The sequence below is a fragment of the Filobasidium floriforme genome (assembly GCF_021052385.1).
Source record: "Filobasidium floriforme strain CBS 6241 chromosome Unknown HD553scaffold_8, whole genome shotgun sequence".
NCBI classification, from domain to species: Eukaryota; Fungi; Basidiomycota; class Tremellomycetes; order Filobasidiales; family Filobasidiaceae; genus Filobasidium; species Filobasidium floriforme.
This window is the reverse complement of record NW_025763629.1, coordinates 816,798-840,715: the sequence shown is the minus strand read 5'-3', so window position 1 is coordinate 840,715 and position 23,918 is coordinate 816,798. Positions and strand designations below refer to the sequence as shown.

Sequence of the window (23,918 nt, the reverse complement as noted above, 5' to 3'; positions counted from 1 at the left end):
AAACAAAAGGCAAGCACACCCACTCGTACTGTTTGGCCTGGAAGGTGACGGACGATTTACGATGTACTGAGCGTCTGAGAGCGAATCGCTATTGGGACTGTTGAGCCAGAGTCGGGGCCGTGGATAAACTAAGCTGACTATATTATGTCATAAGATCTTATTACCACGTCGAGATTAGATTAGGATTCAAGGATAACGGTCTATATATCACTGGGTACCATCCGACATTGACCTTCTCGATTTCTCGGCTTCTCAGCTTCGTAAGCGATACCGACGATCCTCCTTTGGCGCTTTTGTTCTTTAGAGCGGATCTCTTCCGGATCTGACGGGTGGGTCGAATCGAACAAAAGACTCGCCCCGAATTTCCCGCAGCGAGCTTCCGGTACAGGTGGAGCGACAGTGTCACGATTTCGCGATTCCGAGCGAATGAAACCCGCAGTATCGGTCGGATTACGCTCCATTTATGACTTCTCCTCCCTGATCCTCATTTCCGTTGCTATCTTGCAAAACGTCGCCATCGCTCGATCGTGTAGAGTCATAACAGTCCGAAGAGCCCGATTCGGACTCTCCGTCCGTGAATTCGGCCAATTCCCCTTCGTCTTCGCTTATGTACGGCAAGTGTTCCAAAAGCGTTACCATGAAACGGTCTGTCCCATCCCAGACTGTTTCTCACATTCGAAGTGCGCGGTCGATACTTTATTCATCGGGGCACGTGTGTCAAATATCTGGACTTACAATTCAACTTTTCCCCTGTGTGATCGAGCTGACAATCGGATCGAAACTTGATGTCGGGATATCCAGGCGGTGTGTCGACATCTGAAGGCACGTTTGAACCCCAACAAAGGCTGTGGTCGTTTGGGTCCCATTCGAGATCCGGTCCTACGGTAATGGTCGGGAAACAATCCCGCGTTCTGCAGAATAGTGTGACCACGCACAGCACGCCCGTGGCTCTAAGCTGATCTCGATGCACCCGGCAATCCGCCCCGCTTCCCTTTCCTTGCCATCCCGCCTTGATGTGCAAAGGCGGACGCGTTGGATCTCCGAGGGCTTTCGGCAAGAGCGAAGGTAGAGGATGAGAGTTAATAACAGGGTACACGCTTGGATTGCAGGTGAGAGTGACACGATCGCAGTCTCGCCACGCGATATCGGGTCGGTTCCAGTGTAGATAGGAAGCTGAGGGAAGGGTCAACTTGAATTGATCAATAATCAAGTCCCCCGTGGCGAACCTATATGCGATTCGGTATCGGTACTGATGGAAACGATTGACTGGCCCATGATACCCATGTACTCACATATAATGTAGATCTTCCAGGACTTTAGCGTCAGCCATCGTTCTGACCCTGCCGACCCATAGTCTCACGACGCTGATCTTCGGTCTTTTCGTCCTGGCCCATCGGGCGACGATCTCATCCCGAGCCTCCAGGGAGGATGCGAAACGATTCCGGGTCTCTTGATCCGCAGCCGTCGTCGACAGTACCGCTTGGACCATCCGATCTCGAATACGTGTCGTAGCCCATGTCTTGCTAGCGGGTAAAGAGAGAGACTTTACGTGCGCATACGAGGAGATGGCTGGATCACAAAGGAACCTCTCGACTTCGCTACTATCCCGTAAGTGGACATCCCTGTAGAGCAGCGGAATAGCCGTGTGGTACACCAACCTGGAGCTGGTCAAGATCGGAAGAACAGGCCATGTGGGACTTGTCCAAGCGTCCAGCTGGTCCGGATCAGCCTGAACGACCGTTTCTCGGAATTCGAAATAGATCTCCAAGATTAAGTGCAGAATATCTTGAGGGAGTATGGCGCCGACTTGTAGATCGTGCGCAACACCTAGTTCAGGCATGCCAGCCGGTTCCGGTTCTGCAAAAGAACGTCCCCCGCTAATGTCGTTCGACAACATGCGTACCTCGTGTGAGCTACCGGCTGTCCATCGCGACAATATCAATGTAGATCACGGTGATACTTACCTTGAGTCTAGTCCCATCGTGCAGACCAATCTTTTGTCGGAGTCTGAGGTAGCCACGGATTCTCAGCGTGGAGATGAAGCCTGTACGAGTCGAGTTCGGGGAGGCGAGTTGGACTTCTTTGATCCGAGGCTTACTTAGATCCTCATGTCATATAGTGCATTCGCCTTATTTCATACGCAAAGAGGACAATTCCTCTCATTCGTTTCTCCTTGTTGCAATGGACTTCGTCCAGCGTCCAGAATATGGTAGCTATGGTGAAGGTAGTATCACGAGTATCGCGATGTGATGAATCAGCTGCTAAGTACGACCTCATCACGTGACCACATGAACCGAGTGACGTCAACCACTCCTAGCCTTAGCGCCAAACTCTAAATGAACAAGGTTCGAGTTGTCGGAACATTCTTCGGTCATTTGCTGCGCCCGGAAAGGTGTCTGCTTCTCGACCTCCGCGACCTTAGATCAGGTTTTCTGCTTTATCTTCTCCTCATCTTCTTCACCTGGCTGATCGACTCTCCATGTCAGATAGCACACAGTCGTTACATCTTCAATCACTAGGACTCCACGTCGAACAACCTGTTGAAACGAACGAAAAGTAAGCCGCTAGCGTGACTTCCTCGAGCCGGCTAGTGATTTAGTGTGCTTATCTTTTTTTCACCATCCTTTCGCTCAGAATCAGGATGTCTGAAACATTGGCCAAACCTTCTAAAGGGATGGAGGTGGACTACCCTCCGTTTTTTCCGGTCGCTAGAATGCCGGATGATATTCTCCATCTCATCATGGAACACTACGTCGAGGCCCGTCTCGACGAACTGGAAGACTATGCCGAAAAAGGCCCATACTGGCGAAAGGCTACTCAATGGCCGGTCCTGCCTCTATTGACCAGCTGCAAGACCATATGCGACGCCTTAATCCCCAAGCTCTACCGCTACACGCTGCTCCTCGGCGACCAGAACGTCGAGCGCTTTCTCAGCGAGTCGGCTTTAGCATCCTTTCAGCACGTACGGATCCTCGACATCCATAAGCTGGAATACAATTACAACTCAGGCATCGCCCCGCAAATAATGCGAATCCACCAAAAGCCTTTCGAGGTTCCGCTCGATGAACAATGCGACAACATGGACTCGCCCACTGCTGAGGCAGCCACCTCGCGTATCGACGCTTTGAGACTTCGAGAAAAGGCGTTCCAGAATCCGTTAGGTCTCCTTGCTTGGTAAGCCGCACAATTTCGATCTACCGTGAATTGATTTGACTGACTATCTGCTTGAACAGCTTTAGTATTCGCCACATACAATATGATGGTTTTCCTGCGGGATCCTTCGAAGACTTCCACTTTCAGTTGGATCTGTACGAGCGCACTACCGTGAGGTGTGACGCCTACCCAAGCACATCTATCTTGGCGGATAGTTTCTCCGAACCTCCGATCACTTATCCGCAAAAGCAGCCGGACTACTCCTGGATACACAGGAAGCCCACATCTCCTTTTGTACATAATGTCTTCATCGAGGTCGGCTACCCTAGCGACCGCAGCCATAGACAAAATCGCGCCAATGCAAGGGAAGCGCGGATTCTATCAGCCGTAAGGCATTTGATCCGGCCCCTCCGACGGTCCTCGAACGGTCCGATCTGCTTCACTATCAAACCCTACCACGATCCTCACGGCGGAGAGGACCATCGATTATGGTGTTCTGAAGGGGTAGCCCCTGCGGACATCCATGCGGAATGGTGCAAGGTCGAAGTACGTTTCGTATCGAAATGCTCTAGCGATTGCAAGAACGCAGGCACTACTTCCCGCTGTGAGCAAACTAGGGGCGGGCTTCTTTATCTCTCAATAGTATGTTGACGTTCATTCACTCGACTTCAGTTTGGAACAACATGAGTTCCATGATGTCGTTTTTCCTCGAGGATCCAGCCGAGAGTTCGGATCTGCCAGATGACGGAACGATCAAGAGCTGGCATCCCACGGCTCATCCATGATCAGGATCCAGCTCGCGCAAGTACACAGGAATCTGGAAGGTGAAACAGATTTCACAGCCAGTTTGTATATGTTAACTGAAGCGAGCAGTCTGTCTCTAGCGACGACCGACTATTGGAGTTCCCGATTCCGACGGACAGAAAGAACACGACAAATCGCCTGGTTATGGCATTTCAACGATACGACTATACACGACTCCCATCTCCCACATCCGATATCACCGGCTCGAGATCACTATGCTAGAAGATAATCTATACGTAAGACCACACGGCTTGATGAATTAGTTTATGAAATGCATTTGCGAAATAGTTGCAGTACGAACCGTGCTGGCCGAAGCGAATAATACTGATCACACAAGGATCAACCATGCGTCACTCACAACATCCGGTCTGAAATCACGCGATCATGCATGTTATTACAGCGAGTCGTAAAGACACATTTTTCTCTCGCTTATCATGACTGTCAACAGCCAAGTCCACCTTGCCCTCCCCGGCTCCCCGTCTGATCAACAAGCAGCATCGTATTGGCGGGGTGGTCTTTAATGACTGGAAACGTCCAAGTGCATGTCTCACAAAAGGCGGCAACGATAATATGTCAGCATCACCACTGGATACTAGCTATGCTAGCCTGTCTCGTAGCTCGTAGGTTTACTATCTCTGGGCATCGAAGAGCACGGCAATCTGGTCCCCATGGTCCAGGCATATCTCCTAGACCGCTGTCTGCTCATTCCGATGACATCATGGCCGGGCAAACCTTAAACAACTAAGGTTTCGAGGAGATTCGCTTAGACTGGAGCATTTCGGACCTCGTAAACATTCCAAAGGACCCATCTCAGGACTTTCAAACGATCTCCATTCCGATTGTGTATCTCGACCTCGTCTATGTAACTCAGTATACCTCTTAAACTCAGCAACCCATCATAGCAAGTCCTGTATCCTCCCTCGACCTGACCAGAAGGGAAGAACAGCCAGGCAGCCTGTGATCGTCGAAACAAACAGAGGGTCAGTTTATGTGCAAGCTTCTGTTAAATCGACCCACCTGAAATTGATCGCGTGAAATCATGATCACCAAATCGACAGACTGCCTTTCATGATGACAGGAGTCGAGTCGGTTTTCCAGCCAGTTGCCAGGCTGCCGGAGGATATACTACATCTTATTGTCTCGGCCTATGTGACAGCTCGTGCGGAGGAGGATGCTCTAAATTGGCGTTGGAGACGAAGCATCAATGAGGAGGCAGCCTATCCTATCCTGCCTCTTCTTCTCAGTTGCAAGCTCCTTTGCGGTTTCACTATTCCGCAACTCTATCGCGACATCAAGCTGCCCAGGCCGCATACCCTTCAGAAGTTCATCAATGCACCGGCCATCGAATCTTACCAGTACATGCATCGCCTGGAAGTCTTCAGCAGTAAAGCCATCACCGCCTGGGATCTCGATCTTCGTCTTACGCACTGTTTCGTCCGGTACTTGCTGAAGCTGCCGCCCGGGAACAACGCTTCCGACATGACTCTATTAGCATTCGAAGAGCTACGGTCGAAATGGGTCCGATCTTGTCGCCCACGCCTTGAAGTTCTTAAGTTGCGAGGTCAAGCTCGTCGTGCCGTGGAAGGATTACTTGCACTGTGAGTGATCCTGGTCTCATCCGACGCAAGTAATTCATTCAATTTCTTTGCGTTTCCTGATCAGATTCGATGTTCGCCATATCCAATACGCGGGATTCGGTATTCGAGACGCGGATGATCAGGTCACACTCCCTCTTAACCTCTGTAAAACAACGACGCTGGAGTGCCACCCAGGCATGGATTACACCACCAAAGACGAATGGACCATAGAGAGCATCCTCACCGAACCCGAAGGCGTAGCGTGCCATTGGTCGATGAATGGACCTGAAGAAGCATCTCCCGCTACAGTCGTCATACGATATGGCTCGTATGGCTACAAGCGATACGGCAACCTTCCCCTCGGGGACATGGAGACACCCTTCGAGCTGGGGCCATTTCCAGCGGCATGTAACCTGCCTACCCTGATTCGAGCGATTGCGGAGGATTCGTGGCGACCGATTCACTTCATTATCACACCTCAAATCGGTCGATCGGACCATGATCATCGCTTCTGTTTCCCGAAACTGAGGCCCATCGACCAGCAAGGTGAAAATCTTGCGATAAAGTTCGAGAGTTCCTGCAGCTGCGACGACGGCGATTCCAATCAATGTCAGTTTCGGTTCGATATCTCCGTCCGTCAATCGTAAACATATATACATGTCGCGTTACGATGCTTACCTGTCTGCCTTAGTCTGGGACGGTATAACAGAGGCGTTGGCAGGTATGATCGAACAATTGGACAAAAGTCAAGAGGAATCGGACGACGAAGAGGATTCTGAAGGAGATACCGATGATTCTGAAGAAGATGAGGTGGACACGGATGATTGAGCGATCTAGTCTAGGACTATATACATACAGGTGAGATCACGCGGTTAGTCTCCAAGCTTGGCCTTAGCTGAAACTTTTCTCCGTAGCCATTTCCTTCATTCTGAAGACCCAGCGTTCTGTACCTAAGTAGCTTTCTCGACTCGCGATTGTCAGCCTTTTGTACTTTTGTATACTTTCACGGCCTCACTAAATTTTTACTGTCTAATGCCGAACGATCGACTAGTTGATGACGAAAAATCGATGGGTATCGTACATTCTATTATTATCCAATTCTCGGAACGATAACTCTGTTATCAAGTGCCCGACACACATACGGCAGGGTCTAGACCAATTAATAACGCAAATTACTCATCTGGCTAGGATTGACAACTGCTCGTGGCCATACTGAGAAGTCGACAGACAGCGAGGCTCGTGCTTGAAGTTGCCGCAGCTCTTGACCAAGACGGGTTGGCGATTACAAATATGTCCTCTTCCCTACATTAATACCGATCAAGGAGAACTAGGTGGCCATGTCGAATGCTCCAATTCCGCGTTCTTGAACAAGCTCTTCACCCATTCCGAGACTTTCGCTTCACAATCATTCCAGACTATAACAGCGTAAGAAGAACCTATCTATCAGCTCATAGTTGACCTCTTTCCGCATTGCCTCAGCGCGTATGTTCCTCCTTGGCTTACATCCCGTGCTATCCCCATTGCCACAGTTGCAGCCCGACTCAAAACGTATTTCAGGGTAGGGGAGACGGAGCTGGTACGATTGGCAGATGGACGGCACATCGATGCAAGGCGTCCTTCGGGGAAAGCACCAAGCGTGTTGATTGACCTTGCGGTCTTCTCCGGGGATGAAGGGGCTGATCGTAATAGTTCCTCTTCCGAAAAAGAATCGAGGCAGTAGATCGCACAGAGTCAAGTACGCTACGCTTTTGGGTGAGCGTGTCTCCCAACCGAGCTTCAGGACGATAGCGCCCGAGCTTTCCTCGATCAAGGTATCGATGCGCCACCGCGATTCATCAACGGTCGAGCGATTACTGCACCGAATGTTGAATGTGAGCTTTGGACCGGGCATGATGAAATCGAAGTCGTAGACCGAATCATTTGCGTTGTATCCGTCGATTAGGATGTGCTCGATCGTGAAGCTGGGAGATCGTAAGAATTAGCCATATATCTTAGCTGTCTTTGTATACTAGAAACTTACAAACGCGAGATGACCGCAAGAATAGCAAGGCTCTTGCAATCGGTGTTCACGGACTCCGTTCTAGGACGTTTTTGTTTCTTCCACCAAGAGCGATAGTTTGCTGCTTGCTCCGGGTACGAAGCATGTGGCGGACATGGTCGACATCGCCCTGGATATTCGTGGAAATGCACTAGCTGCGACTGCAAGATACGATCTTCGACGACCTCGCTGACAAGGTCGAGGGAGGACCTGCCGGTGATTGGATACGAGAATCTTAAAGTCTGGATGAGGTCGAGTGATTCCGTCTTGGCTTGCTTGAGGAGGTTCAAGAGAAGACCACCGATCACGTATACTGTTCGGTATACCTCAGGCAGCATCAGTGCGTTGAAGAGCTTGCAAGTAAGCAAGGTAGGCATGACGAGCCAATCCCTGCGGATTGCCTTAGTCTTGTAGTCACCAAAAGGATCCAGCGGAATACCGATGAGAGGCTCCGTACATCGAAAGGCGGCGTAATCTTGGAAGATCTGGATCATGATCTCGACCGGTAAAACCAAGTCAGGTTGAGAGTTGGCGAGGTTCGAGGCAGGGGTAGTCATCTACACAGTAACCGTATCCGCCAGATAACACTCGTCAGAGATACGTCGCCCCGTACAACATATAGATGAAGTCAATCAACTCACTTTAGCGGCACTTTGTGCGGACGAGGCTTCGACGGAGCGATCTTGATAGGATTTGATGGAGACTTGATCTCGCCTTCCGATGTTGACAAACGAGAATAGCAATGATAGATCTGGCCACTAGACGAGTGTGTGATTTGTGTCTGGCAGAATCGTATTTCGTCGAGATCAGCCCCGGTCAGTACTGATAACAGAAGAGAGACCGATATTCCCGTCTGAACTCAGATGACACTCGCCTTCCTCTCGCTCAACTTCTGTGCGGGGATTATTTTCGAGCGCGGTTCTGGAGATCAGGTGATCGATAGAGAGCCGTAGATTCCTTGATCTGCTGAATGCAAGATTCAAGGACCGGTGAGGTCAGCCAACGATATCGTGTTTCCGGGCAGCAAGGATTCTCTTACTCGTCGCCCACTGTTCCTTCAGTGCAAGCGATCGACAGCGAGTCAGAGTCGTCACCTTTGGGCTGATCTGAAAGCTCAAGCAGATTGAACTATGTCGATATGCATGCAGGTGTTAACCGATTCTGGTTCTATCTTATGGATAGACGATATGTTGAACGATGTACGTAGAGTTACATGGATTTGATGTGAAGGGGTCCTTTGGCATTCTCGCAGACATCGGAAGTAAATCTGTATCCGGTCGATCGTTCGATCCCGTTCGTGCGCAAGTTTCAAGAGGTACATCGGGGTCTGTCAAACCGTAAGGTCGGTCGCGCTTGAGCCGCTTCCTTTTCGACATCGTCCCAGACTATCATCATAGAGTATAAGTTAGAGCGGAGAGGTCGAGGCGATATGATTCTGCCAACTCACATCCGGTAGCATCCCCATTCCCGCAGCGGCAGTCCGATCGAAACCTGATGGGTATCCCGCTGTCGGTTTCGACATCGCGAGGTGCACTTCGAGGGAAACAATGTTGATGGTTCCCCTCCTCAGTGTAGGGTCCTATAGTAATCTCCGTGACTGACATCATCGCGAGCAAGAAATAAATAATGTTCCCGATAGGAACACCTCCTATTCGCGGAGGCCATTTTTCTCGAGCGTGACCCCATCCTAAGGTGATGTGCAAACTCAGAGGTTGCGGTGGTAAAACCGCTCCTTCTATCTCAGTTCCGGCCCAAGAGTCCAAAAAGCTGTAATTTAGATCACAGTGTAGAACGATGTGACCAGACTTGTCGAATACACGGCGGCTAGGCTTTACAGGCGTGGAGAAAGCCCCTGTCGTCAGAAGATGTCCCGCGCGGAAACCATAAACCACCAGACGTTTAGGATTAAGGCTATCGAGTTTGGTGATCAGCTTGACAGGATCTCACGCTGCCCAGACAATTCCCTTACAATTGAACGATGCTTGCCGTAGTGTCATCACCCCTTCCACAGGCATAAAGAACATCGATTCGAGGCAGATGCTTAGCCTTCCAAGTTTTCGTAAAGCGAGAGACCTCGCTTAGTGTACCGTCCAATGGGCCTCGAGAGTCAAACTCCAGAGCCGCTACGAGTTCCGCTTGTTTCATCCGAAGTTGAATGGTAGATTTGGTAGTGCCCACCCTCTTCTCGTTATCCCCGTTTCGATCGTCGAGATAACGTATATCTAGGGTCTTCAGCCATTTATAGGCTCTTAGATTTGGTGCCGACAGAAAAGCCACCATCTCTTGTCCTTCGGAGAACAAGACGTCCCTATACGCCCTTGGCATCAGGATCGTAGTGAAGAGCTTGCATGCCAGAAGTGACGGCAATATGCTCCATGGCGTTTCGATTTGAATTGTGGGTGCAGGATCAACGTATGCGTCCCTCGTCGTGTGCGTGATGTCGAGTTCCCAGAAACGTCGATCGGCGTCCTTTCTCTGTTTCTCCATCCCGTTCAGTTCCGCCCTACGGTTCCTGAAAGCGAGATAGTCCTCGAAAATCTGAATAAGGATCTCAACCGGAAGCATGAGATCCGGCTGAGAACGGCTAAGATCCTGCTTGAAGACCTCCATCTGAATATGCCCGCACGATATCAGCAAATCTTCCTAGTCTTCCATCGACTACCTTGAAGCTTCTCACGACTCCGTAGTTTGATCAATGCGGATCCGACAAATCCAGCGACTTTTGCTAGTTACACCTTAGACAACAGCGGAAGAAATATCGCTAGAGTGGGGAGAAGTACATTTGATGAGTCGCCCATTTAACAGATCAGTACCGCCCATTGGTAGCAGTCCAGTTTGTCGACGGCTGCTTACCTTCCACGGAAGCGAGTGTACGGTTTACGGAAGCGAGTGTACGGTTTACGGAAGCGAGTGTACGGTTTCCGGCGATCCACTATTGCGATGTACGCCGTGTGCTGTTCAGCTGGAGGTGGGAAGTCTGCTATCACCAACGGTCGGGTTTGCCAGAGGGTAGGCAGTGACACGAGCGTTTGAATACTACTAGCTACTAGTTGATTGTATTAATTCGGCCTGGGCTGATTAACGACTACAAACGGGCTGACTCAAGCGCACATGACGTATGCGATGACGCGACATGCGACATGCGACATGCGCGATGAACTTCCATTGATTGATGCCTTTGTCCGGTGGCGCGGCCAATATCAATCGACAACACAAAAAAGCAGGCCGGGACCCTCCGCAGGGTGCGAAGATATATCGTATCTATTTTGTGCTTCAGTACGATCATACGTGTTGGAGGGTCATACTGACATTGATACGACGATCTTGAGCCGAACATAATTTATTCGTTCTATCGAACGACACGATAATCTTGCTCTACAACACGAGAGGGGCGGCCCGGCGCAATGGGTCGGACAACCGAAGAGGCGGCCGATGGCAATACCAGTCGGAACTGGCTACGACGCTTGGCTGATTATCTTTGCAATCGTCTGACGAGCGGCGAGTATGCTGTAATCCCACACTGGAGAAGATGGCACGGCGGCTTTATCAATGAGAAGGCGTTTTTAAAAAGCGATGCAACCTCTACTCACTTTCAGCGCGATCCATTTCGGCGTGCATGTCGATTTCACAGGTGCAATCGGTCTCGAAATGGACATCGGGATACGACTTGGGCGTAACGATGACCGTAGGTGTATCCGGACCGAAACACCATCTGTGATCCTTGTTGCCCTGATTTTCAGCGGTTGGCGAATATGGCTTGATGGTCAAAGTCGGATAGGTGACGTCCTTGACGAAGTGTCTTCCGAGGATACCCTTTGTGATGCTAGCAAGTATTCGTGAGGCAGGAACGATGAAGTCGAAACCACGACAACAGAATCCGACGGTGATAGTCAAAATCGTCGGGCTCCATCGCAATGTCGTTCTCCTTATTTTGTCGAAGCGATAGAATGTATCGTAATGTAGGGTTATGTGTCCCGATAAGTTTACATCCACGTAGGTTGCATTGGTAGAAGGCGGTGATGTCGTCTCCACGTCCGTCTCCTGATTCTCATCCGTGTCCTCGTCCTCAGAATACCACCAATCATCAGTATCATAATGATTGAGCATCTCCAGATCATGATAACTATCAACGAAGGTGTGATCGGGACTGAAACTGCAAACGCGAAGCATCAATACCAAAGAATCGGACAACTTAGAGGCGCTTCGACTCACATTTTCAGTACCGGGGATAGGTCTAGTCTTCCGGACGCAGTTTGTTTCACGCGCAAGGTAGATACGGTGATTCGACGGGTAGTACGACCGGGACCGTTCGAGACCCCCGGCGGCATGTGAGCCACGCCTCGTAGATCCATCTCTTTCACCGCCTCATAACTCCTGGGATCGACCTGCTCGATAAAGGATCCTGCGCTGGACGTGTTGCAGAGTCGCACAACCCTGTAGAGGATCGGGATCATGGTGACCGCAAACAGCCGACAGCTCTGCATGATAGGCAAGATCGGCCATTTCGCACCCTTCTGACTCCTCAAAGCAGGTATGGGCTGGGCGGCTCTCTGAATTTCCTCGTTGCGTGACTCGATGTAGTACTCGAAGATCTTGATCGTGATCTCCAGCGGGACGACGATGTTGGGCTGTGTCATGGCGGTCATTTTTCGCCTCCTCGACTGAGATGTTGCGAATGCGTATGTGAGGACTGCCCTACAGCGAGAAACTAACAAGGGGAAGAGGTAGATCAAGTTTGGGCTCAGCGACCTGGTCATTATCATCTGAAGTAACGAAAGTCAGGCAGAGTTTTCTTGGCTTACTCGGTTCGCGAATGAAAGGTACTCGACTGCGACTCGACGTATTGTGGGAACGTCCGCCTTCACCGGTATCAACGATCACTGTCAGATCAAAGTCATCGTGGTTAGCCGCTTGTCGACAGAGACGATCTCAACAAAGAATCTGCAGTACTGACGATCGAGCGATCGGCACTGGTGTCCGGCTGCTATGGGGTCGATATTCGGTCGTCCTTTGTTAAGATCTTCTTGAACGAAAGGCTGATGGCCGAAGGAATCTCAGAATTGAGCTTTCAGGGAACCGATATGCTAGAGTCTTCTTCAACCTACTTATAGCTTAAGACCGGTATGAAACGAGGTCGACTGTACAGCATGTACAGTCGATGGAGGCACTAGACGTCGAGAAGCTGAGCATCGAAGAAAGGGAAAAACTTTTCGATGAGAGGGACCACAGGATTCGATCATTTTCGTGTGGTACGATCCACCTGCCACCTGAGACATCCTTTGGGCGGATGCAGAAGGCGATTACGCGATCTTCTTTGTAGCGAAGTGGATCGACCCTCCTTTGTTTGGTCGCAGCTGCCAGCTTATGTATTCAGGGCGATGGAAGGTCGCCTTATCTATACATTTACCATGTACCGGTCGCAGAAAAGCTATTGTTGTGGGATTCGTCCTCAAGCGTGATGCGATTCAAAGAAGGATCGGCCAAAGACGATTTCCTCGGGATCTAGTTGTCTCGAGTCTGCCTGATTTTCGATGCGGCTCGCATCTCATCCCAGTGGCTTCACTCGATATTGGACCACTCTGGAGGCTACCTCCTGACTGTTATGCGAACGTCCTCGTTGATCTGGACAGCAAGCTCGCACCGGTCGCGATAGCGACGCATCCTGCTTTGAAATCTCAGCGTGTCTGTAGACGAGACATGGATGCCCAATGTCTAGATGAGTTCGTCAGCATCCAAACTGGTGACTCATCAGCACAGAGTTCTTCTCAACCTCGGTTGACAACAAATATTGTTGCTCACCAACATCTCTTGGATTTCCCAATACTCGAATATCAAGGGATTCATTCTTATTCGGTAACGACCGGTTACATACTAAACGACGGCGTCACCAACTCATACGCTGACTATCACAGCACACCGCCATCGTAAAGTTTAAGCTTCTTCGGAGAGAGGTGCATGAATTGCCACGGCAGCGTGCGTCGTGTCCATCCGTGTTTATTCGATTAGTGACGGATGTTTAAGAGCTTAGTGAACGCGATCCTTGCGGTTTTGGCTGAGCCTCAGTCGGGCCCGGTACACCGTGAGAAATCGGAAGAGTAGGTCTGGGAGATGATTGGGTCTTTGCTGCACATCGATCGGAGCTGCTGTTGGTCGCTGATCGCTGATGATATCGATATGTCCGAATATAGGGACCCTTAGTTTTTCAGGAAGATGAGTTCCACAAGTGTCGCTTTTCGTGTATCGTCCCGAGCTGTATGTCGACGTGCTGCCCATCCACGTATGCCCGTTTGGTAGTTCTAGATTGGTACATGGTGGGACAGGCTTGCAAGCACAAAGGTTGAAGTCAGCCATGTCAGAACGGGCATTATCCAGATTGCAAAAGAAACACTTCTCAACGAAGCACAGGGAAGTCGGACCGTTCTGCAGCGCTAACACCGCCAGCAATTTCGGCAGGTTTTCACCGCATCGTTGCTGAAAACAACCCATACGGAACCACCAAAACAATCTCTCTCACACATCGAGGACTTGGAACGCTCAGGTCCGCCCCTTCATCTGCAACGGTCAGCGGTCGCTTTCCAGAGAAAAGGCGATGCTCGCGCGTACCGTCTGGTACAGCCACCGTCCACGCGCCAAATCACAGCCACTCCTCTTCAAAAGCGCAGAGGATCGATGACACTCGAGATTGGAACGGGTAGAGGCGAGCACAGCTACTTACAGCATCTGGCATAGTAAGGAACGGGTAACCTGGATGTATACCAATCCTCAATATTCTCAGCACTGCACAAGAGTTCAGATGGACGAGTTCGCCCTTGGCGCTTGGAGATGGTGGCGCTCGGGGTCCGGAGACAATTCCTCGGTATCAAAACTTTTCCGCAAGGACGGCCCTGTGCATATCGCAAGATCGGAGATCAGATACGACCTCGGGCAACACTAGTGAGAGCAATGTGATCGGCTTTCATCCTCAGCACGTCCACGGCCGCCTTGTGTGAGGTCTGTGGTTTTTGTGATGCAATGGTTGCCGATATCAGCTCGATTTAGTTCGGCAGGCGCGACCTCTCGGTTGCGCGAGTTGTCGGTAGCGGATGAGACGCGAGGACGAAATGGCTGGCACAGCACGGTGCTGTGACCTTCCTGCCCGACCCTTGTGAGCCATGCGCTGGTCCGAAACGCCTTCCAAGCACCTCGGTCCTACTCCAGCAGGAGTTCCGGGAGCAACACCGGAACCGGTAGAAATGCAGGCGCAAGGAAGCTGTTTCGGAACGTGGTGACGCCGACTTGTCACCAGGACGATGACACAGCCTCGCCATTCGAATTATGGATGTCGTCGGCAGCCCAGGCCGAACCAAACATTTCAACCTTCAAATCATATAAAGGTCAGCGACATCTATGATCATATACTCAATTTTGGATTCGACAAATCTCATCATAAGCATCGCCGTCTTCAGTTTCAGTTTTCAAAAGTTAATTTATACTTCTAAAATGTGGACCACAACCGGACTTCTCCTCGCTTTCGCGCTCACAACCCGTTCGACCAGGGCTAGCCCAATTGCTTCGGACCGTTGGTTTCAAGAACCGGACAGTGCAGCAGCCAAGCTGTTTGCTCGTGGACCTTCAGACAGCTATCCTGATGGATACAGCACACCGCCTACTTCTTCCACCCCTCAAGCATGGACGGATCGTCTAGCCCAGGTCGTTGCTTCCGACTCTTTCCCTAATTACGGTCCTCGAGCTTCGGAGACTGCTCCGTGGTATGCATCGGATGGCACGGTCCTCCAAAGCAACGACCCCAGCGTCTGTCTGTTCACTTCGGGCTGTGAGAACCCTCTCGATATCATGTACGCCGGCGAAGGCAACATCGGAGTGAGTCCAGTTCGAATCGCGCGCTACATACCGACTGCGCGAGACGAAATTTTGGCGCTGACCCGCAACGACTTTCAGGTCACCTTCGACGACGGCCCTTCAGATGCCAGTCCGTCATTATACGACTTTTTGGCAGAGAACAAGATCTCCGATGTCGGTACCCATTTCGTCATCGGTTCGAACGTTCTCTCTTAGTAAGTTCTTCAATCCAGGCCAGGCGCGCGCCAGCTGATCGCTGATCCCCCATCGATGATGGTTTTATAGCCCGGACCAGTTCGCACAACTCGTTGAGAGCGGCGGACACGTTGCCGTTCACACCTGGTCTCATCCTGTACGTGTTCGGTATTTGCGCTTGCCATTTTGTGCTAGAAGCTTACCGCGCGCCGCTTTCACAGTACATGACTACGATGAGCAACGAGGAGATCGTTGCCGAGCTAGGGTGGACCATGCAGATCATCTATGACCAGAACGGCGGAAAGGTCCCCAAGTACTGGGTGAGTTAAGGTCAAGTTGGGTAAAACGTATACATGAGATTGCTGTATTGAACGTCTATCCGATGTGCCATGTAGCGACCCCCTTACGGCGATCTTGACAACCGTGTCCGAATGATCGCCCTCGAAGTGTTTGGCCTGGTCAGCGTTGTCTGGAACGCAGACTCTCGGTGCGTCTCACCTCCACCGGTAATTGAGCCTGTCAACCTGCGCTGACTTTCTTCCCTCTTCTTCACCAATACAGCGACTGGTCCATGTCGGATGGGACCCCTAAATCGACGATCGTCCAGACCATCAGCGACTACCTCACCGGCGACAAGTCCAACGGCCTGATCTTCTTGGAACACGAGTTGAACCAGGACGATGTGGACATGTTCATCCAGATGTACCCTAGCATGATCTCCAACGGATGGAAGCTCGCCAATATTGTGAGTCTGGCGCTTGGGTTTCAGATATAGACCTCGATGAATCGGTTGCTAACGGAGTGTCTGCGTGGTCTGATTTACAGCCCGATACCGTCGGTGAGGACTGGTACCAAAATGCCAAGGACAACTCTTCCTCGCCTTCGCCTCACAGTCTCATCCAGACCGCCCCGGTCGCCGCACCCACTCTCTATCAAGATGCGGCTCCTACTACTTCTTTGACTTCGTCATCCGCTGCCTCTTCTACCGCCTCGACCAGCAATGCGACCACCCAGTCGAGCGCTTCTTCCACCCACGCTTCATCAGCCTCGACTACCCCGGCTAGCTCAAGCGTTGTCATCACTAGCACGAGCACGGTCGCCCCTACTTCGCAGACCAGCGTTGCTCCTCAACCGCAGAGGAACACCTCCAACTCCGGAATGGGGATCACCATTCCTTCCGGCTTTTCACTGCTCATCAGCACAGCCGGACTACTCTGGCTCATCATCGTATAATAAAGGGGACCTTTATAGATGTGCACCGCCGGCCCTTTCTCGTTTTTCATAATCACGGACACTGTTTCCATAATACACCGAGCCCCCTTCGTTTCCCCGCATAATCGTTAATCGCCATCGTCTTGGCGTTGTTTATCAGCATAATTTTGTATAGACTATAGTACTAGCATTGAGCGTCGGTCATGAGCATGAACATGAGTATGAGCATGAGTTTGAGTAGGATCGCCACTGCGTATACCTTGGCTGCCTCGACCGTTTGGCGTATGCATCGGGTGATAGTGGACTGCTCCTGTATTCAGGAGAAAGATGGCACTCACTACAGAACACGGATATGTCAGAACACCGAACTTGGTCAATCGGGTCCTCGCATACCATGCGTGGAGAATCGAAAGATCAAGAGTGGTGAGTTTGCCGTGATCGTAAACTCTAATCACCCGCTTCGTCAAAAAACACTCCCGCTTCGATCGGCGATCGTGCTCGAGAATTGTCATTCGGTCTTCTCCGTCGCCGCACATCGGAACCTCCCAAGGTCGTCCTCGAAGGGTCTGGAGGGTCTAGAATACTCGTCAAAGTCGACCATGTTCGGGATTGTCGCTGTATAACCTGGTATCTCTGGGTAAGCAGGGTCACTAACGACAAATTCAGGTCTATCTTGTAGGAAGGGACATCGATCGTCAATAATGCCGAGGAAATCCCTGCGCCTGCATCCGCCCGCGAAAGGTGATGAAGAAAGGGAGATTGCTGCATCGCGATCTGGTTGAACAACTACCTAAGCTACCAAGTACCAAGTTGCTAGTTGTAAAAGCATCATCGACAACAGTTGACCATTATCAGCATCGGTTCATCAAGATTTGATATAGCCAGATCTAGATAGTGATCGTTGTCGATTCTACATACCTCAACAAGATGTCCACGGACACTCTTTCCCCGATGATGCTCTTCAAGCCGGCCTTGCCTCAAGCAGCCAAATCCGACGAGCAAATGTGAGTAACGATCGGTCCGGGTTAGAATTACCACCGACTGACCAGTATCTTGATGTTGTCTTCACAGCGCTCTAGCGTGCGGTTTCCTGGGTCTCTTTATGCTCCTGTTCGGACTCACCAGCCTGTTCGTTCGCGGGAGGCTCTTCCTGACTAGCAGCGTGCTGGCTATGGGATTCGGTACGTCAACTCTGCTGCTTGCCATTATCCATACATATAGTTCCAACTAACATCATACCTGGACTCCGTATCCTCAGGTATCGCTCTCGGACCCCGCGTCTTCGGGTACATACACAAACCTCTCTCTCATCCCTGATGGGCAAACTGAACCGCGTTCCGATCGCTCAACGCGAACACAACCCTCTCCCTCTCTCGCTCTTTCATTCTTTCGCGGTACTGTACTGTAGCATCGTCAAGATCCTACCAGGCGGATGGGATGACGGTCACGAGGGCGATAAGAACAAAGAGGTCCTTCTTTGGGTACGTCGTCTTTCTCCTCTCTGTCGAACGAGTCTTCTCTCGGCTCTCCCTCGGGACAACCTCCTTGGCTCATATAAAGCTAACCCGTTACAACAACAGTTCACCCGGCTCGTACTCTCCATCCAAGTACTCACTAGCGGCGTCACCCTCCCTTCCCGTTTCATCGCCCGGGAGAAAGTATGGAAGAGTTTACTGGTCCTCCTTGGACCTGTTATGCTCTTCGCTACCCTTATTACTGGAGCTTTCGCCAAGCTGTAAGTGGACTACAGCTTTTTTTAGGTTTGTGGAGGAAATCTGACAGTCGGTCGGTTCGGTCTTTCTTGCTCCTTATAGAATTTTCGGAGTCAGCTGGCTCGAAGCTCTTCTCATCGGTGCTTGTCTAGCGTACGTCACACGAGTTCAAGATCGATACGCGACTACTATCGTCAGCTAATGACCTTGTTTTCGTATTGCAGACCCACCGACCCCGTCCTGGCTTCCGCCGTGGTCAAGGGAACTTTTGCCGAACGCCACGTCCCCCCTTACATCCGGGACCTCCTCCTGATCGAATCCGGTATCAACGACGGCTCCGCCACATCCTTCTTCCTCGCCCCTCTCCTCCTGCTTACCCGCTCGACCGGTGAGGCGGCGAAAGAGTGGTTCTTGACGGGGATCCTCTGGGAGACGCTTTTTGCCATTGCTGCGGGGACTGCGATAGGGTGGACCTTCCGAGTAGCTTTGGAGCAGGCCAAGAAGAGGGAATGGGTCGATAAGGAGAGTTCGCTTGTGTATACCGCGGCGCTGGCTTTATTGACGACCGGGGTGGTGAGTGACGAATAGATTCTCATACTCCCGCATTCCGGTGCATTCGACTGATTGCGGTCTGTCATGATGTAACGCAGCTTACATACATCGACTCCAACGAACTCCTGGGGTGTTTCTGCGCTGGAACCGCTCTAAACTGGAACGATTCGATACATACCGAAGACACCCACACTCACTTTTCCGAAGCTATCGACAACGTCCTCGACATCTGCGTCTTCCTCGTTCTCGGCACCGTCTTGCCATGGCAGGCGTGGGGGAACAAGTCGAGTCCCTTTTGGATCGGCAAGCTCGTCGGGTTCGGATTCGCTGTCGTCTTCCTAAGAAGGTTACCCTCGGTGCTGTTCTTACAGCGATTGATACCGATGGTCAGAACGGGGAAAGAGGCGATGTTTGTAGGACACTTTGGGCCGGTACGTCGAGGGCTGGTTCCCGATCTGACGTGAAACGAGCGCTGACTTTGCCGCATCATCTAAGTAGATGGGAATCGGAGCGATCTACTATGCGTGAGCCGTTGCTCATTCACTGATCGTACTGGACTTCAAGGCTGACCTCACCGTCTCTTCAGGCTCAAGGCCGCGGAGGAACTACCCAAGGACAGCAGTCTCAAGCAAGGTCTTTATGGAATCATGGCCTGGATGGTTTTTACGAGCACGATCGTTCACGGCGTCACGGTACCGTCGTTCTTACTCGGTTCCGCCCTTCACCCAGCACTCCACCCGAAATGGCTAGTCAACAACGAGGGATCTGATGAAGAGGAAGAAGAAGGTTCCGTTGGAGAGCAAGAAACGACTGAACGGCACGGGCTCCTCGCTCCCATCGTCCATACTTTGCAGCGATACGGTGCTATCGGTGGCGAAGACTACAAGAAGGAAGATGGCGAGAAGGGTCGGCCCATCTCCCGAGATGAACTTCACCGCGTACTTCACAACATGGCCGGAGAAGCTGATGAGCAGGCTACCACCACCAAGGGGCGAGCGCGAGGTGTCCTCAACCATCGTCAGAAACAGATCCTCCTGGGCGAGGGAACTGGACTGGATTGGACGGGCAAGTCCGTGGAGGTGTTTGATGAGGGAAGCACGTTGATCATCACGGATGAAACGGGTGAGTCGCCGTGCAGCGTTTGCACCTGTGCGATTGAATCATGGCCTTCGCTGATGTCGGGTAATCTGTGGGTTTACAGGCAAAGTCTCGACCCGAAGGATTGTTAACAAGCAAAGCAAGAAACGGGGGAGGTCTTCCGTCTAGCACCGGGATGCGGCTATTTGACACTCGTTTCTCCCGAAATCACTGTATCGAAACATTTTGCAAATGTATCACTTTGATATTGCCATGATCGTTTGTCACGTCAACACACCACATGATCCACTCCAAGGCGATTATGACGACACCATCTATATTGGATGGCCGGATCGACACGGCTAGATATATGGGGGTAGTAGCGGGCCAAGATCGGTGGGCCGTGGCTCGATGGCAGGTCCTTCCGCCCAGGGGTTCTCGTCGATACTGGGGATGCCGTTCATCATTTCTGGGGATGTGATATATATAGAGATCAAAGAGCGTGGTCAAAAGCAAGCTCAGATTATAGGTATCCGATTATGTCTGTGTCTGCGGGAACGCAAGGCAAGTTAGCTCCCCCGTCCGGTAAATTCTTCTCCCTTGACTTACAGATAGGTGTCCAAGTGGCTGTTGTTATAATGAAGGTGTCCGGGAGATTTGTTATGAGTTGATGCAGAAGGGGAAAGATAGCTAGAAGGTAGAAGAATGTTGTGAGGAGCGAGGTCGTTGATATATGAGGGTCGAAGTGGCAAATCCGGGCTGACCCTGCCTTCCCACTCCCTCGCTCGCCATGCGTCCGTCAAGCGAGTTGGCCCCATCCCGCAGTCGATGCGATCGCCCGCAGTCGCCCGCTGCATCCTTGGATCGTCGAGGGGTCTCTCCTCTCTCTCTCATTTACATAGCAGATCTTATCAAACAGAGTAGATCGTCATGAACTGTCGTTAAAAGGCTTTCGTTGCCTAGAGCTGGCTAAAACACCGACTTCGGGCTTGCGATCGTCAAGGTACTCGAGAAACAATGTTGTAGGGGATGCCTGGTGACAGATGGCGCGATGACATCCTTCCTTAGCGTCTCTGAGTCCGCCTTCCTCTGCTTTAAGTCTGCGAATGCGATCCACCCCGCGACGATCATGACGTTTTTTGTGCTATCGTCCACGAGCGTCGTTTGAACATCCAACCATCCGCCCATTTAGACTCCGGTGGCAAGGTGGATAAGGGCGAGCATGCCCCAACATTGCATGCATGGTGGTATTCTCAAGCGTCGTCGAACGGCAATAATACAACTTGACCTAATTGCAGACCTTTCTTCACACTGACCTCTTGCGCATAGCAGCCACGGCCGCGGCGCCTCGATCGTCCTGCTGATTGACCATCAGGTTCCACTCTGTAGCAATTGGCAAGTCAGCCTCATCCCTTAGCGGATCAGTACGAGGATGTACTCACCTCGTACACCTTTGCGGAAAAGGTCGGCGCCGGAAGCATGCGGGACATCATTTGTCGGCACGATTGCCAGCTCTTCATCTCCACGCTCTGCTTCCGAAGACCGAACCTCAGGCAGAGGCGGGGCGTTATACGCAAGAGTCGATACTTCAGGGTCGAAATCGTCCTTGTCCTGAGAAGAGGATTTGCTCTTGCTTTCCGTAGCGACGGATCCCCAATATGGCTGCGATGAGCTTTGACGGCCGGACAGATCGTCAAGGTCGATGTCATGAGAGCCTGTCCCTGCGGCCCTACGAAACGTTCGAGAATCTCCGAGCAGACGGCCTAGTCCCCAAACCCGCAAGATTTCCGGCTGTCGAGGAATAGATATTCTTCCACATTAGATCGAGTGTCTTTCCTCGTGGCTCAGCACAATAACGACTAACCTGACTGGCATACGAAAAGAAAGCTCCTAGCGGGATGGAAGCCAACACGAGCTTGCCCCAAGTGGCAGTCCGGTCGATTACTAGTGTTACCGTTGTCATACTGCCACGGAACAAGCACATCGTCAGTTGACCTGATCCTGCACTCTTTTGAAACAGACGCTCACCCGAGACCGATCAAGCAACATACTCCGAAACCCATGGGCCTGATGATGACCCCTATCCGAATCCCTCCGATGCGCCTTGCCTTCCTCTTGTTCTTCGAGGGACCACGTTCTGCGTCCATCTCTGATTGAGTTTGAGGAGGTACAAATGTTTCCGGCGGCATATCGCTCGCTTCAGACATGGGTGGTGGACGAATCGCCGTCCTGGTTGGTTCTTTACCGGAGATCGCTAGGTACCGGATGATGAAGTACGTCATGTGAACCTCGAGCAAGAGGACCGCTAGCAGCAAGGCGCTAGAAACGGCCAGAGCAGCTCGTTGTCTGCCGTTTCCGAGGCAAAGATTGGATCACGTTCAACACCGGTTACAAGCAGAGTCACAATGAGGAAAATCGCTTACAAATTGTAAGCAAATATCCAACAATAGAATTGACCCATCAGTACTCGCTGGGGCTGTTTGATCCCCAACTGCAAGCCGTGACACGAACTCCGGTCAAGGGGTGTACTAGATGATTGATTGGCGACGCGATGACACTCACGGCTAGAGCGCTGAAGAAGAAGATCGCGAGCAAAACCCAGGGAAGAGCGAGTAGCTGTATGGTGTATATCGAGTCAGCTGAGCTGGTCGAGTTGAAGTAGCGGGCGAAGACCTACCAAGATTTCCAACCAGAGTGGCATAACATACGGCATCAAGCTCGAGTTCAGCCTGGTTATGCGGGGCCAGATCTCTGCGAGACAAGTCCGGATCGATAAGCGAGGTGATGCAAACACGGCAGGTGGTGGATATTTCGACTTACTCATCACAACTCCAAATGCCCCCGCGGCCATAAACACTGCCCATCCCATGACGAAACTCCCCTGCACAAGACATACCCCATAAGCCGGCGGCTTGGTCGAATATGCCACGGCCGAGTCGAGGTAAAGCAAGATCCAAGGCGGGGTCGAAAGACAGCTGACGGCCAAGAGGTTCAAGGTGGATCGATCCGCTTGCAGTTCAGGCGCGAACCAATCGTCGTCGTCATCGGTCTCCCTCTGATCCAGGTTCGTTCTCTTGAGCGATCGTAGCCGTCGACGAATCTTTCTCGGGACGTCCAGCGTGTTTCTACACCACAAGTGGGTCAGGAGCAAGGCCCCGCAAGCGATAAAGTTGATCAAGCCGAGAATCCCAAAAGCTGTCATCTCGGCGGACGACGCTCGATTGAAGCCTTTCCATTTAGTTGGGTGGTAGAGCGACCTGTTCGACTGGGTCGTTGTCGACATGGCCCTCCTGATCAACAACCCTGATTGCTTTAGCTGACTGTACTCGACCCGATGGATTACTGTATGTGCTCTGCGATGTCTGTGGTAGGTGCCTATGCCATTGTCAACCCAGTAACCGGTCGACAGGTCTTGGCCTTGCCCAATCGAAGCATCGCCTCGTTGTCCTGATGTTGCCTGCAGATGGGGGTAGCTCCACTATCCATGAAAATCGTCAGGAGAGCATCTTCTCCTCACGATAACGTTCACCCGAAAGGTTCAGGGCTCCATGGCTCCCCGTAACGTGAAAGCTTTGTCTCTGATGGTCAATTCCACCGAGATCAAGATCAGCTCACAACGCAGAGGGGATCAGATACGGGATTTGCGTGGTAAATGTTCCGAGCGGAACCTGACTCACGCCGCAGGTGTCCACGTTCGGGACGACGCCTTCACGCCAAAAGGAATCTCGCAGTTGCGCCCGATCACTGCAAAGCCCACGA

General features: G+C 51.5%; 7 protein-coding genes across 7 annotated transcripts; 4 read left to right on the top strand and 3 right to left on the bottom strand.

The window, feature by feature from the left end:
- Nucleotides 1-149: 149 nt before the first annotated feature.
- HD553DRAFT_220057 (uncharacterized protein) lies at nt 150-2,162 on the bottom strand. Its single transcript, XM_046177233.1, has 4 exons — nt 1,965-2,162; nt 1,293-1,877; nt 736-1,226; nt 150-662 (listed from the first exon to the last, which is right to left on the bottom strand). Exons 1-4 carry the CDS (start codon nt 1,979-1,981, stop codon nt 451-453), a joined length of 1,305 nt encoding a protein of 434 aa, XP_046037562.1. The 5' UTR covers nt 1,982-2,162; the 3' UTR covers nt 150-450.
- Nucleotides 2,163-2,641: 479 nt separating this feature from the next.
- HD553DRAFT_369984 (uncharacterized protein) lies at nt 2,642-3,938 on the top strand (the record flags this gene model as incomplete). The annotated part of the gene is made up of 3 exons (XM_046184160.1): nt 2,642-3,174; nt 3,234-3,757; nt 3,826-3,938. The coding sequence occupies 3 exons, from the start codon at nt 2,642-2,644 to the stop codon at nt 3,936-3,938; spliced, it is 1,170 nt and encodes a 389-aa protein (XP_046037561.1).
- A 1,681-nt stretch (nt 3,939-5,619) lies between these two features.
- On the top strand, nt 5,620-6,503 carry HD553DRAFT_220044 (uncharacterized protein). Its single transcript, XM_046177232.1, has 3 exons — nt 5,620-6,143; nt 6,226-6,392; nt 6,449-6,503. Exons 1-2 carry the CDS (start codon nt 5,732-5,734, stop codon nt 6,360-6,362), a joined length of 549 nt encoding a protein of 182 aa, XP_046037560.1. The 5' UTR covers nt 5,620-5,731; the 3' UTR covers nt 6,363-6,392; nt 6,449-6,503.
- Nucleotides 6,504-6,851: 348 nt separating this feature from the next.
- On the bottom strand, nt 6,852-9,094 carry HD553DRAFT_341377 (uncharacterized protein; the record flags this gene model as incomplete). The annotated part of the gene is made up of 6 exons (XM_046182629.1): nt 6,852-6,949; nt 7,038-7,495; nt 7,555-8,129; nt 8,214-8,330; nt 8,892-8,957; nt 9,020-9,094. 6 exons carry the CDS (start codon nt 9,092-9,094, stop codon nt 6,852-6,854), a joined length of 1,389 nt encoding a protein of 462 aa, XP_046037559.1.
- A 5,783-nt stretch (nt 9,095-14,877) lies between these two features.
- HD553DRAFT_283518 (uncharacterized protein) lies at nt 14,878-17,061 on the top strand. The gene is made up of 7 exons (XM_046178181.1): nt 14,878-15,432; nt 15,511-15,626; nt 15,697-15,763; nt 15,828-15,926; nt 16,002-16,093; nt 16,168-16,351; nt 16,432-17,061. Exons 1-7 carry the CDS (start codon nt 14,959-14,961, stop codon nt 16,837-16,839), a joined length of 1,440 nt encoding a protein of 479 aa, XP_046037558.1. The 5' UTR covers nt 14,878-14,958; the 3' UTR covers nt 16,840-17,061.
- A 684-nt stretch (nt 17,062-17,745) lies between these two features.
- On the top strand, nt 17,746-20,311 carry HD553DRAFT_323466 (Sodium/hydrogen exchanger family-domain-containing protein; the record flags this gene model as incomplete). Its single annotated transcript, XM_046181391.1, has 10 exons — nt 17,746-17,822; nt 17,890-17,999; nt 18,077-18,104; nt 18,227-18,299; nt 18,399-18,553; nt 18,633-18,683; nt 18,755-19,103; nt 19,181-19,513; nt 19,581-19,606; nt 19,669-20,311. The coding sequence occupies 10 exons, from the start codon at nt 17,746-17,748 to the stop codon at nt 20,309-20,311; spliced, it is 1,845 nt and encodes a 614-aa protein (XP_046037557.1).
- A 1,054-nt stretch (nt 20,312-21,365) lies between these two features.
- On the bottom strand, nt 21,366-23,895 carry HD553DRAFT_309815 (uncharacterized protein). Its single transcript, XM_046179758.1, has 8 exons — nt 22,980-23,895; nt 22,837-22,910; nt 22,722-22,775; nt 22,583-22,650; nt 22,188-22,505; nt 22,024-22,123; nt 21,602-21,950; nt 21,366-21,542 (listed from the first exon to the last, which is right to left on the bottom strand). Exons 1-8 carry the CDS (start codon nt 23,440-23,442, stop codon nt 21,466-21,468), a joined length of 1,503 nt encoding a protein of 500 aa, XP_046037556.1. The 5' UTR covers nt 23,443-23,895; the 3' UTR covers nt 21,366-21,465.
- Between the last annotated feature and the right edge of the window lie 23 nt (nt 23,896-23,918).

Bases quoted from the DNA above. Each gene is read 5' to 3' on its own strand.
- HD553DRAFT_220057 (XM_046177233.1), bottom strand. The intron at 1,227-1,292 runs GTGAGTACATGG...AATCGCATATAG, and splicing joins CTGGAAGATCTACATTATAT to GTTCGCCACGGGGGACTTGA. The intron at 663-735 runs GTAAGTCCAGAT...TGTGAGAAACAG, and splicing joins CACAGGGGAAAAGTTGAATT to TCTGGGATGGGACAGACCGT.
- HD553DRAFT_283518 (XM_046178181.1), top strand. From the start codon at position 14,959: ATGATCATATACTCAATTTTGGATTCGACAAATCTCATCATAAGCATC. The intron at 15,433-15,510 runs GTGAGTCCAGTT...AACGACTTTCAG, and splicing joins CCGGCGAAGGCAACATCGGA to GTCACCTTCGACGACGGCCC. The intron at 15,927-16,001 runs GTGAGTTAAGGT...TGTGCCATGTAG, and splicing joins GAAAGGTCCCCAAGTACTGG to CGACCCCCTTACGGCGATCT.
- HD553DRAFT_309815 (XM_046179758.1), bottom strand. From the start codon at position 23,442: ATGTCGACAACGACCCAGTCGAACAGGTCGCTCTACCACCCAACTAAA. The intron at 22,776-22,836 runs GTAGGTCTTCGC...TACACCATACAG, and splicing joins CACTCTGGTTGGAAATCTTG to CTACTCGCTCTTCCCTGGGT. The intron at 22,124-22,187 runs GTGAGCGTCTGT...GTTCCGTGGCAG, and splicing joins TGTTGCTTGATCGGTCTCGG to TATGACAACGGTAACACTAG.
- HD553DRAFT_220044 (XM_046177232.1), top strand. From the start codon at position 5,732: ATGGATTACACCACCAAAGACGAATGGACCATAGAGAGCATCCTCACC. The intron at 6,144-6,225 runs GTCAGTTTCGGT...TGTCTGCCTTAG, and splicing joins CGACGGCGATTCCAATCAAT to TCTGGGACGGTATAACAGAG.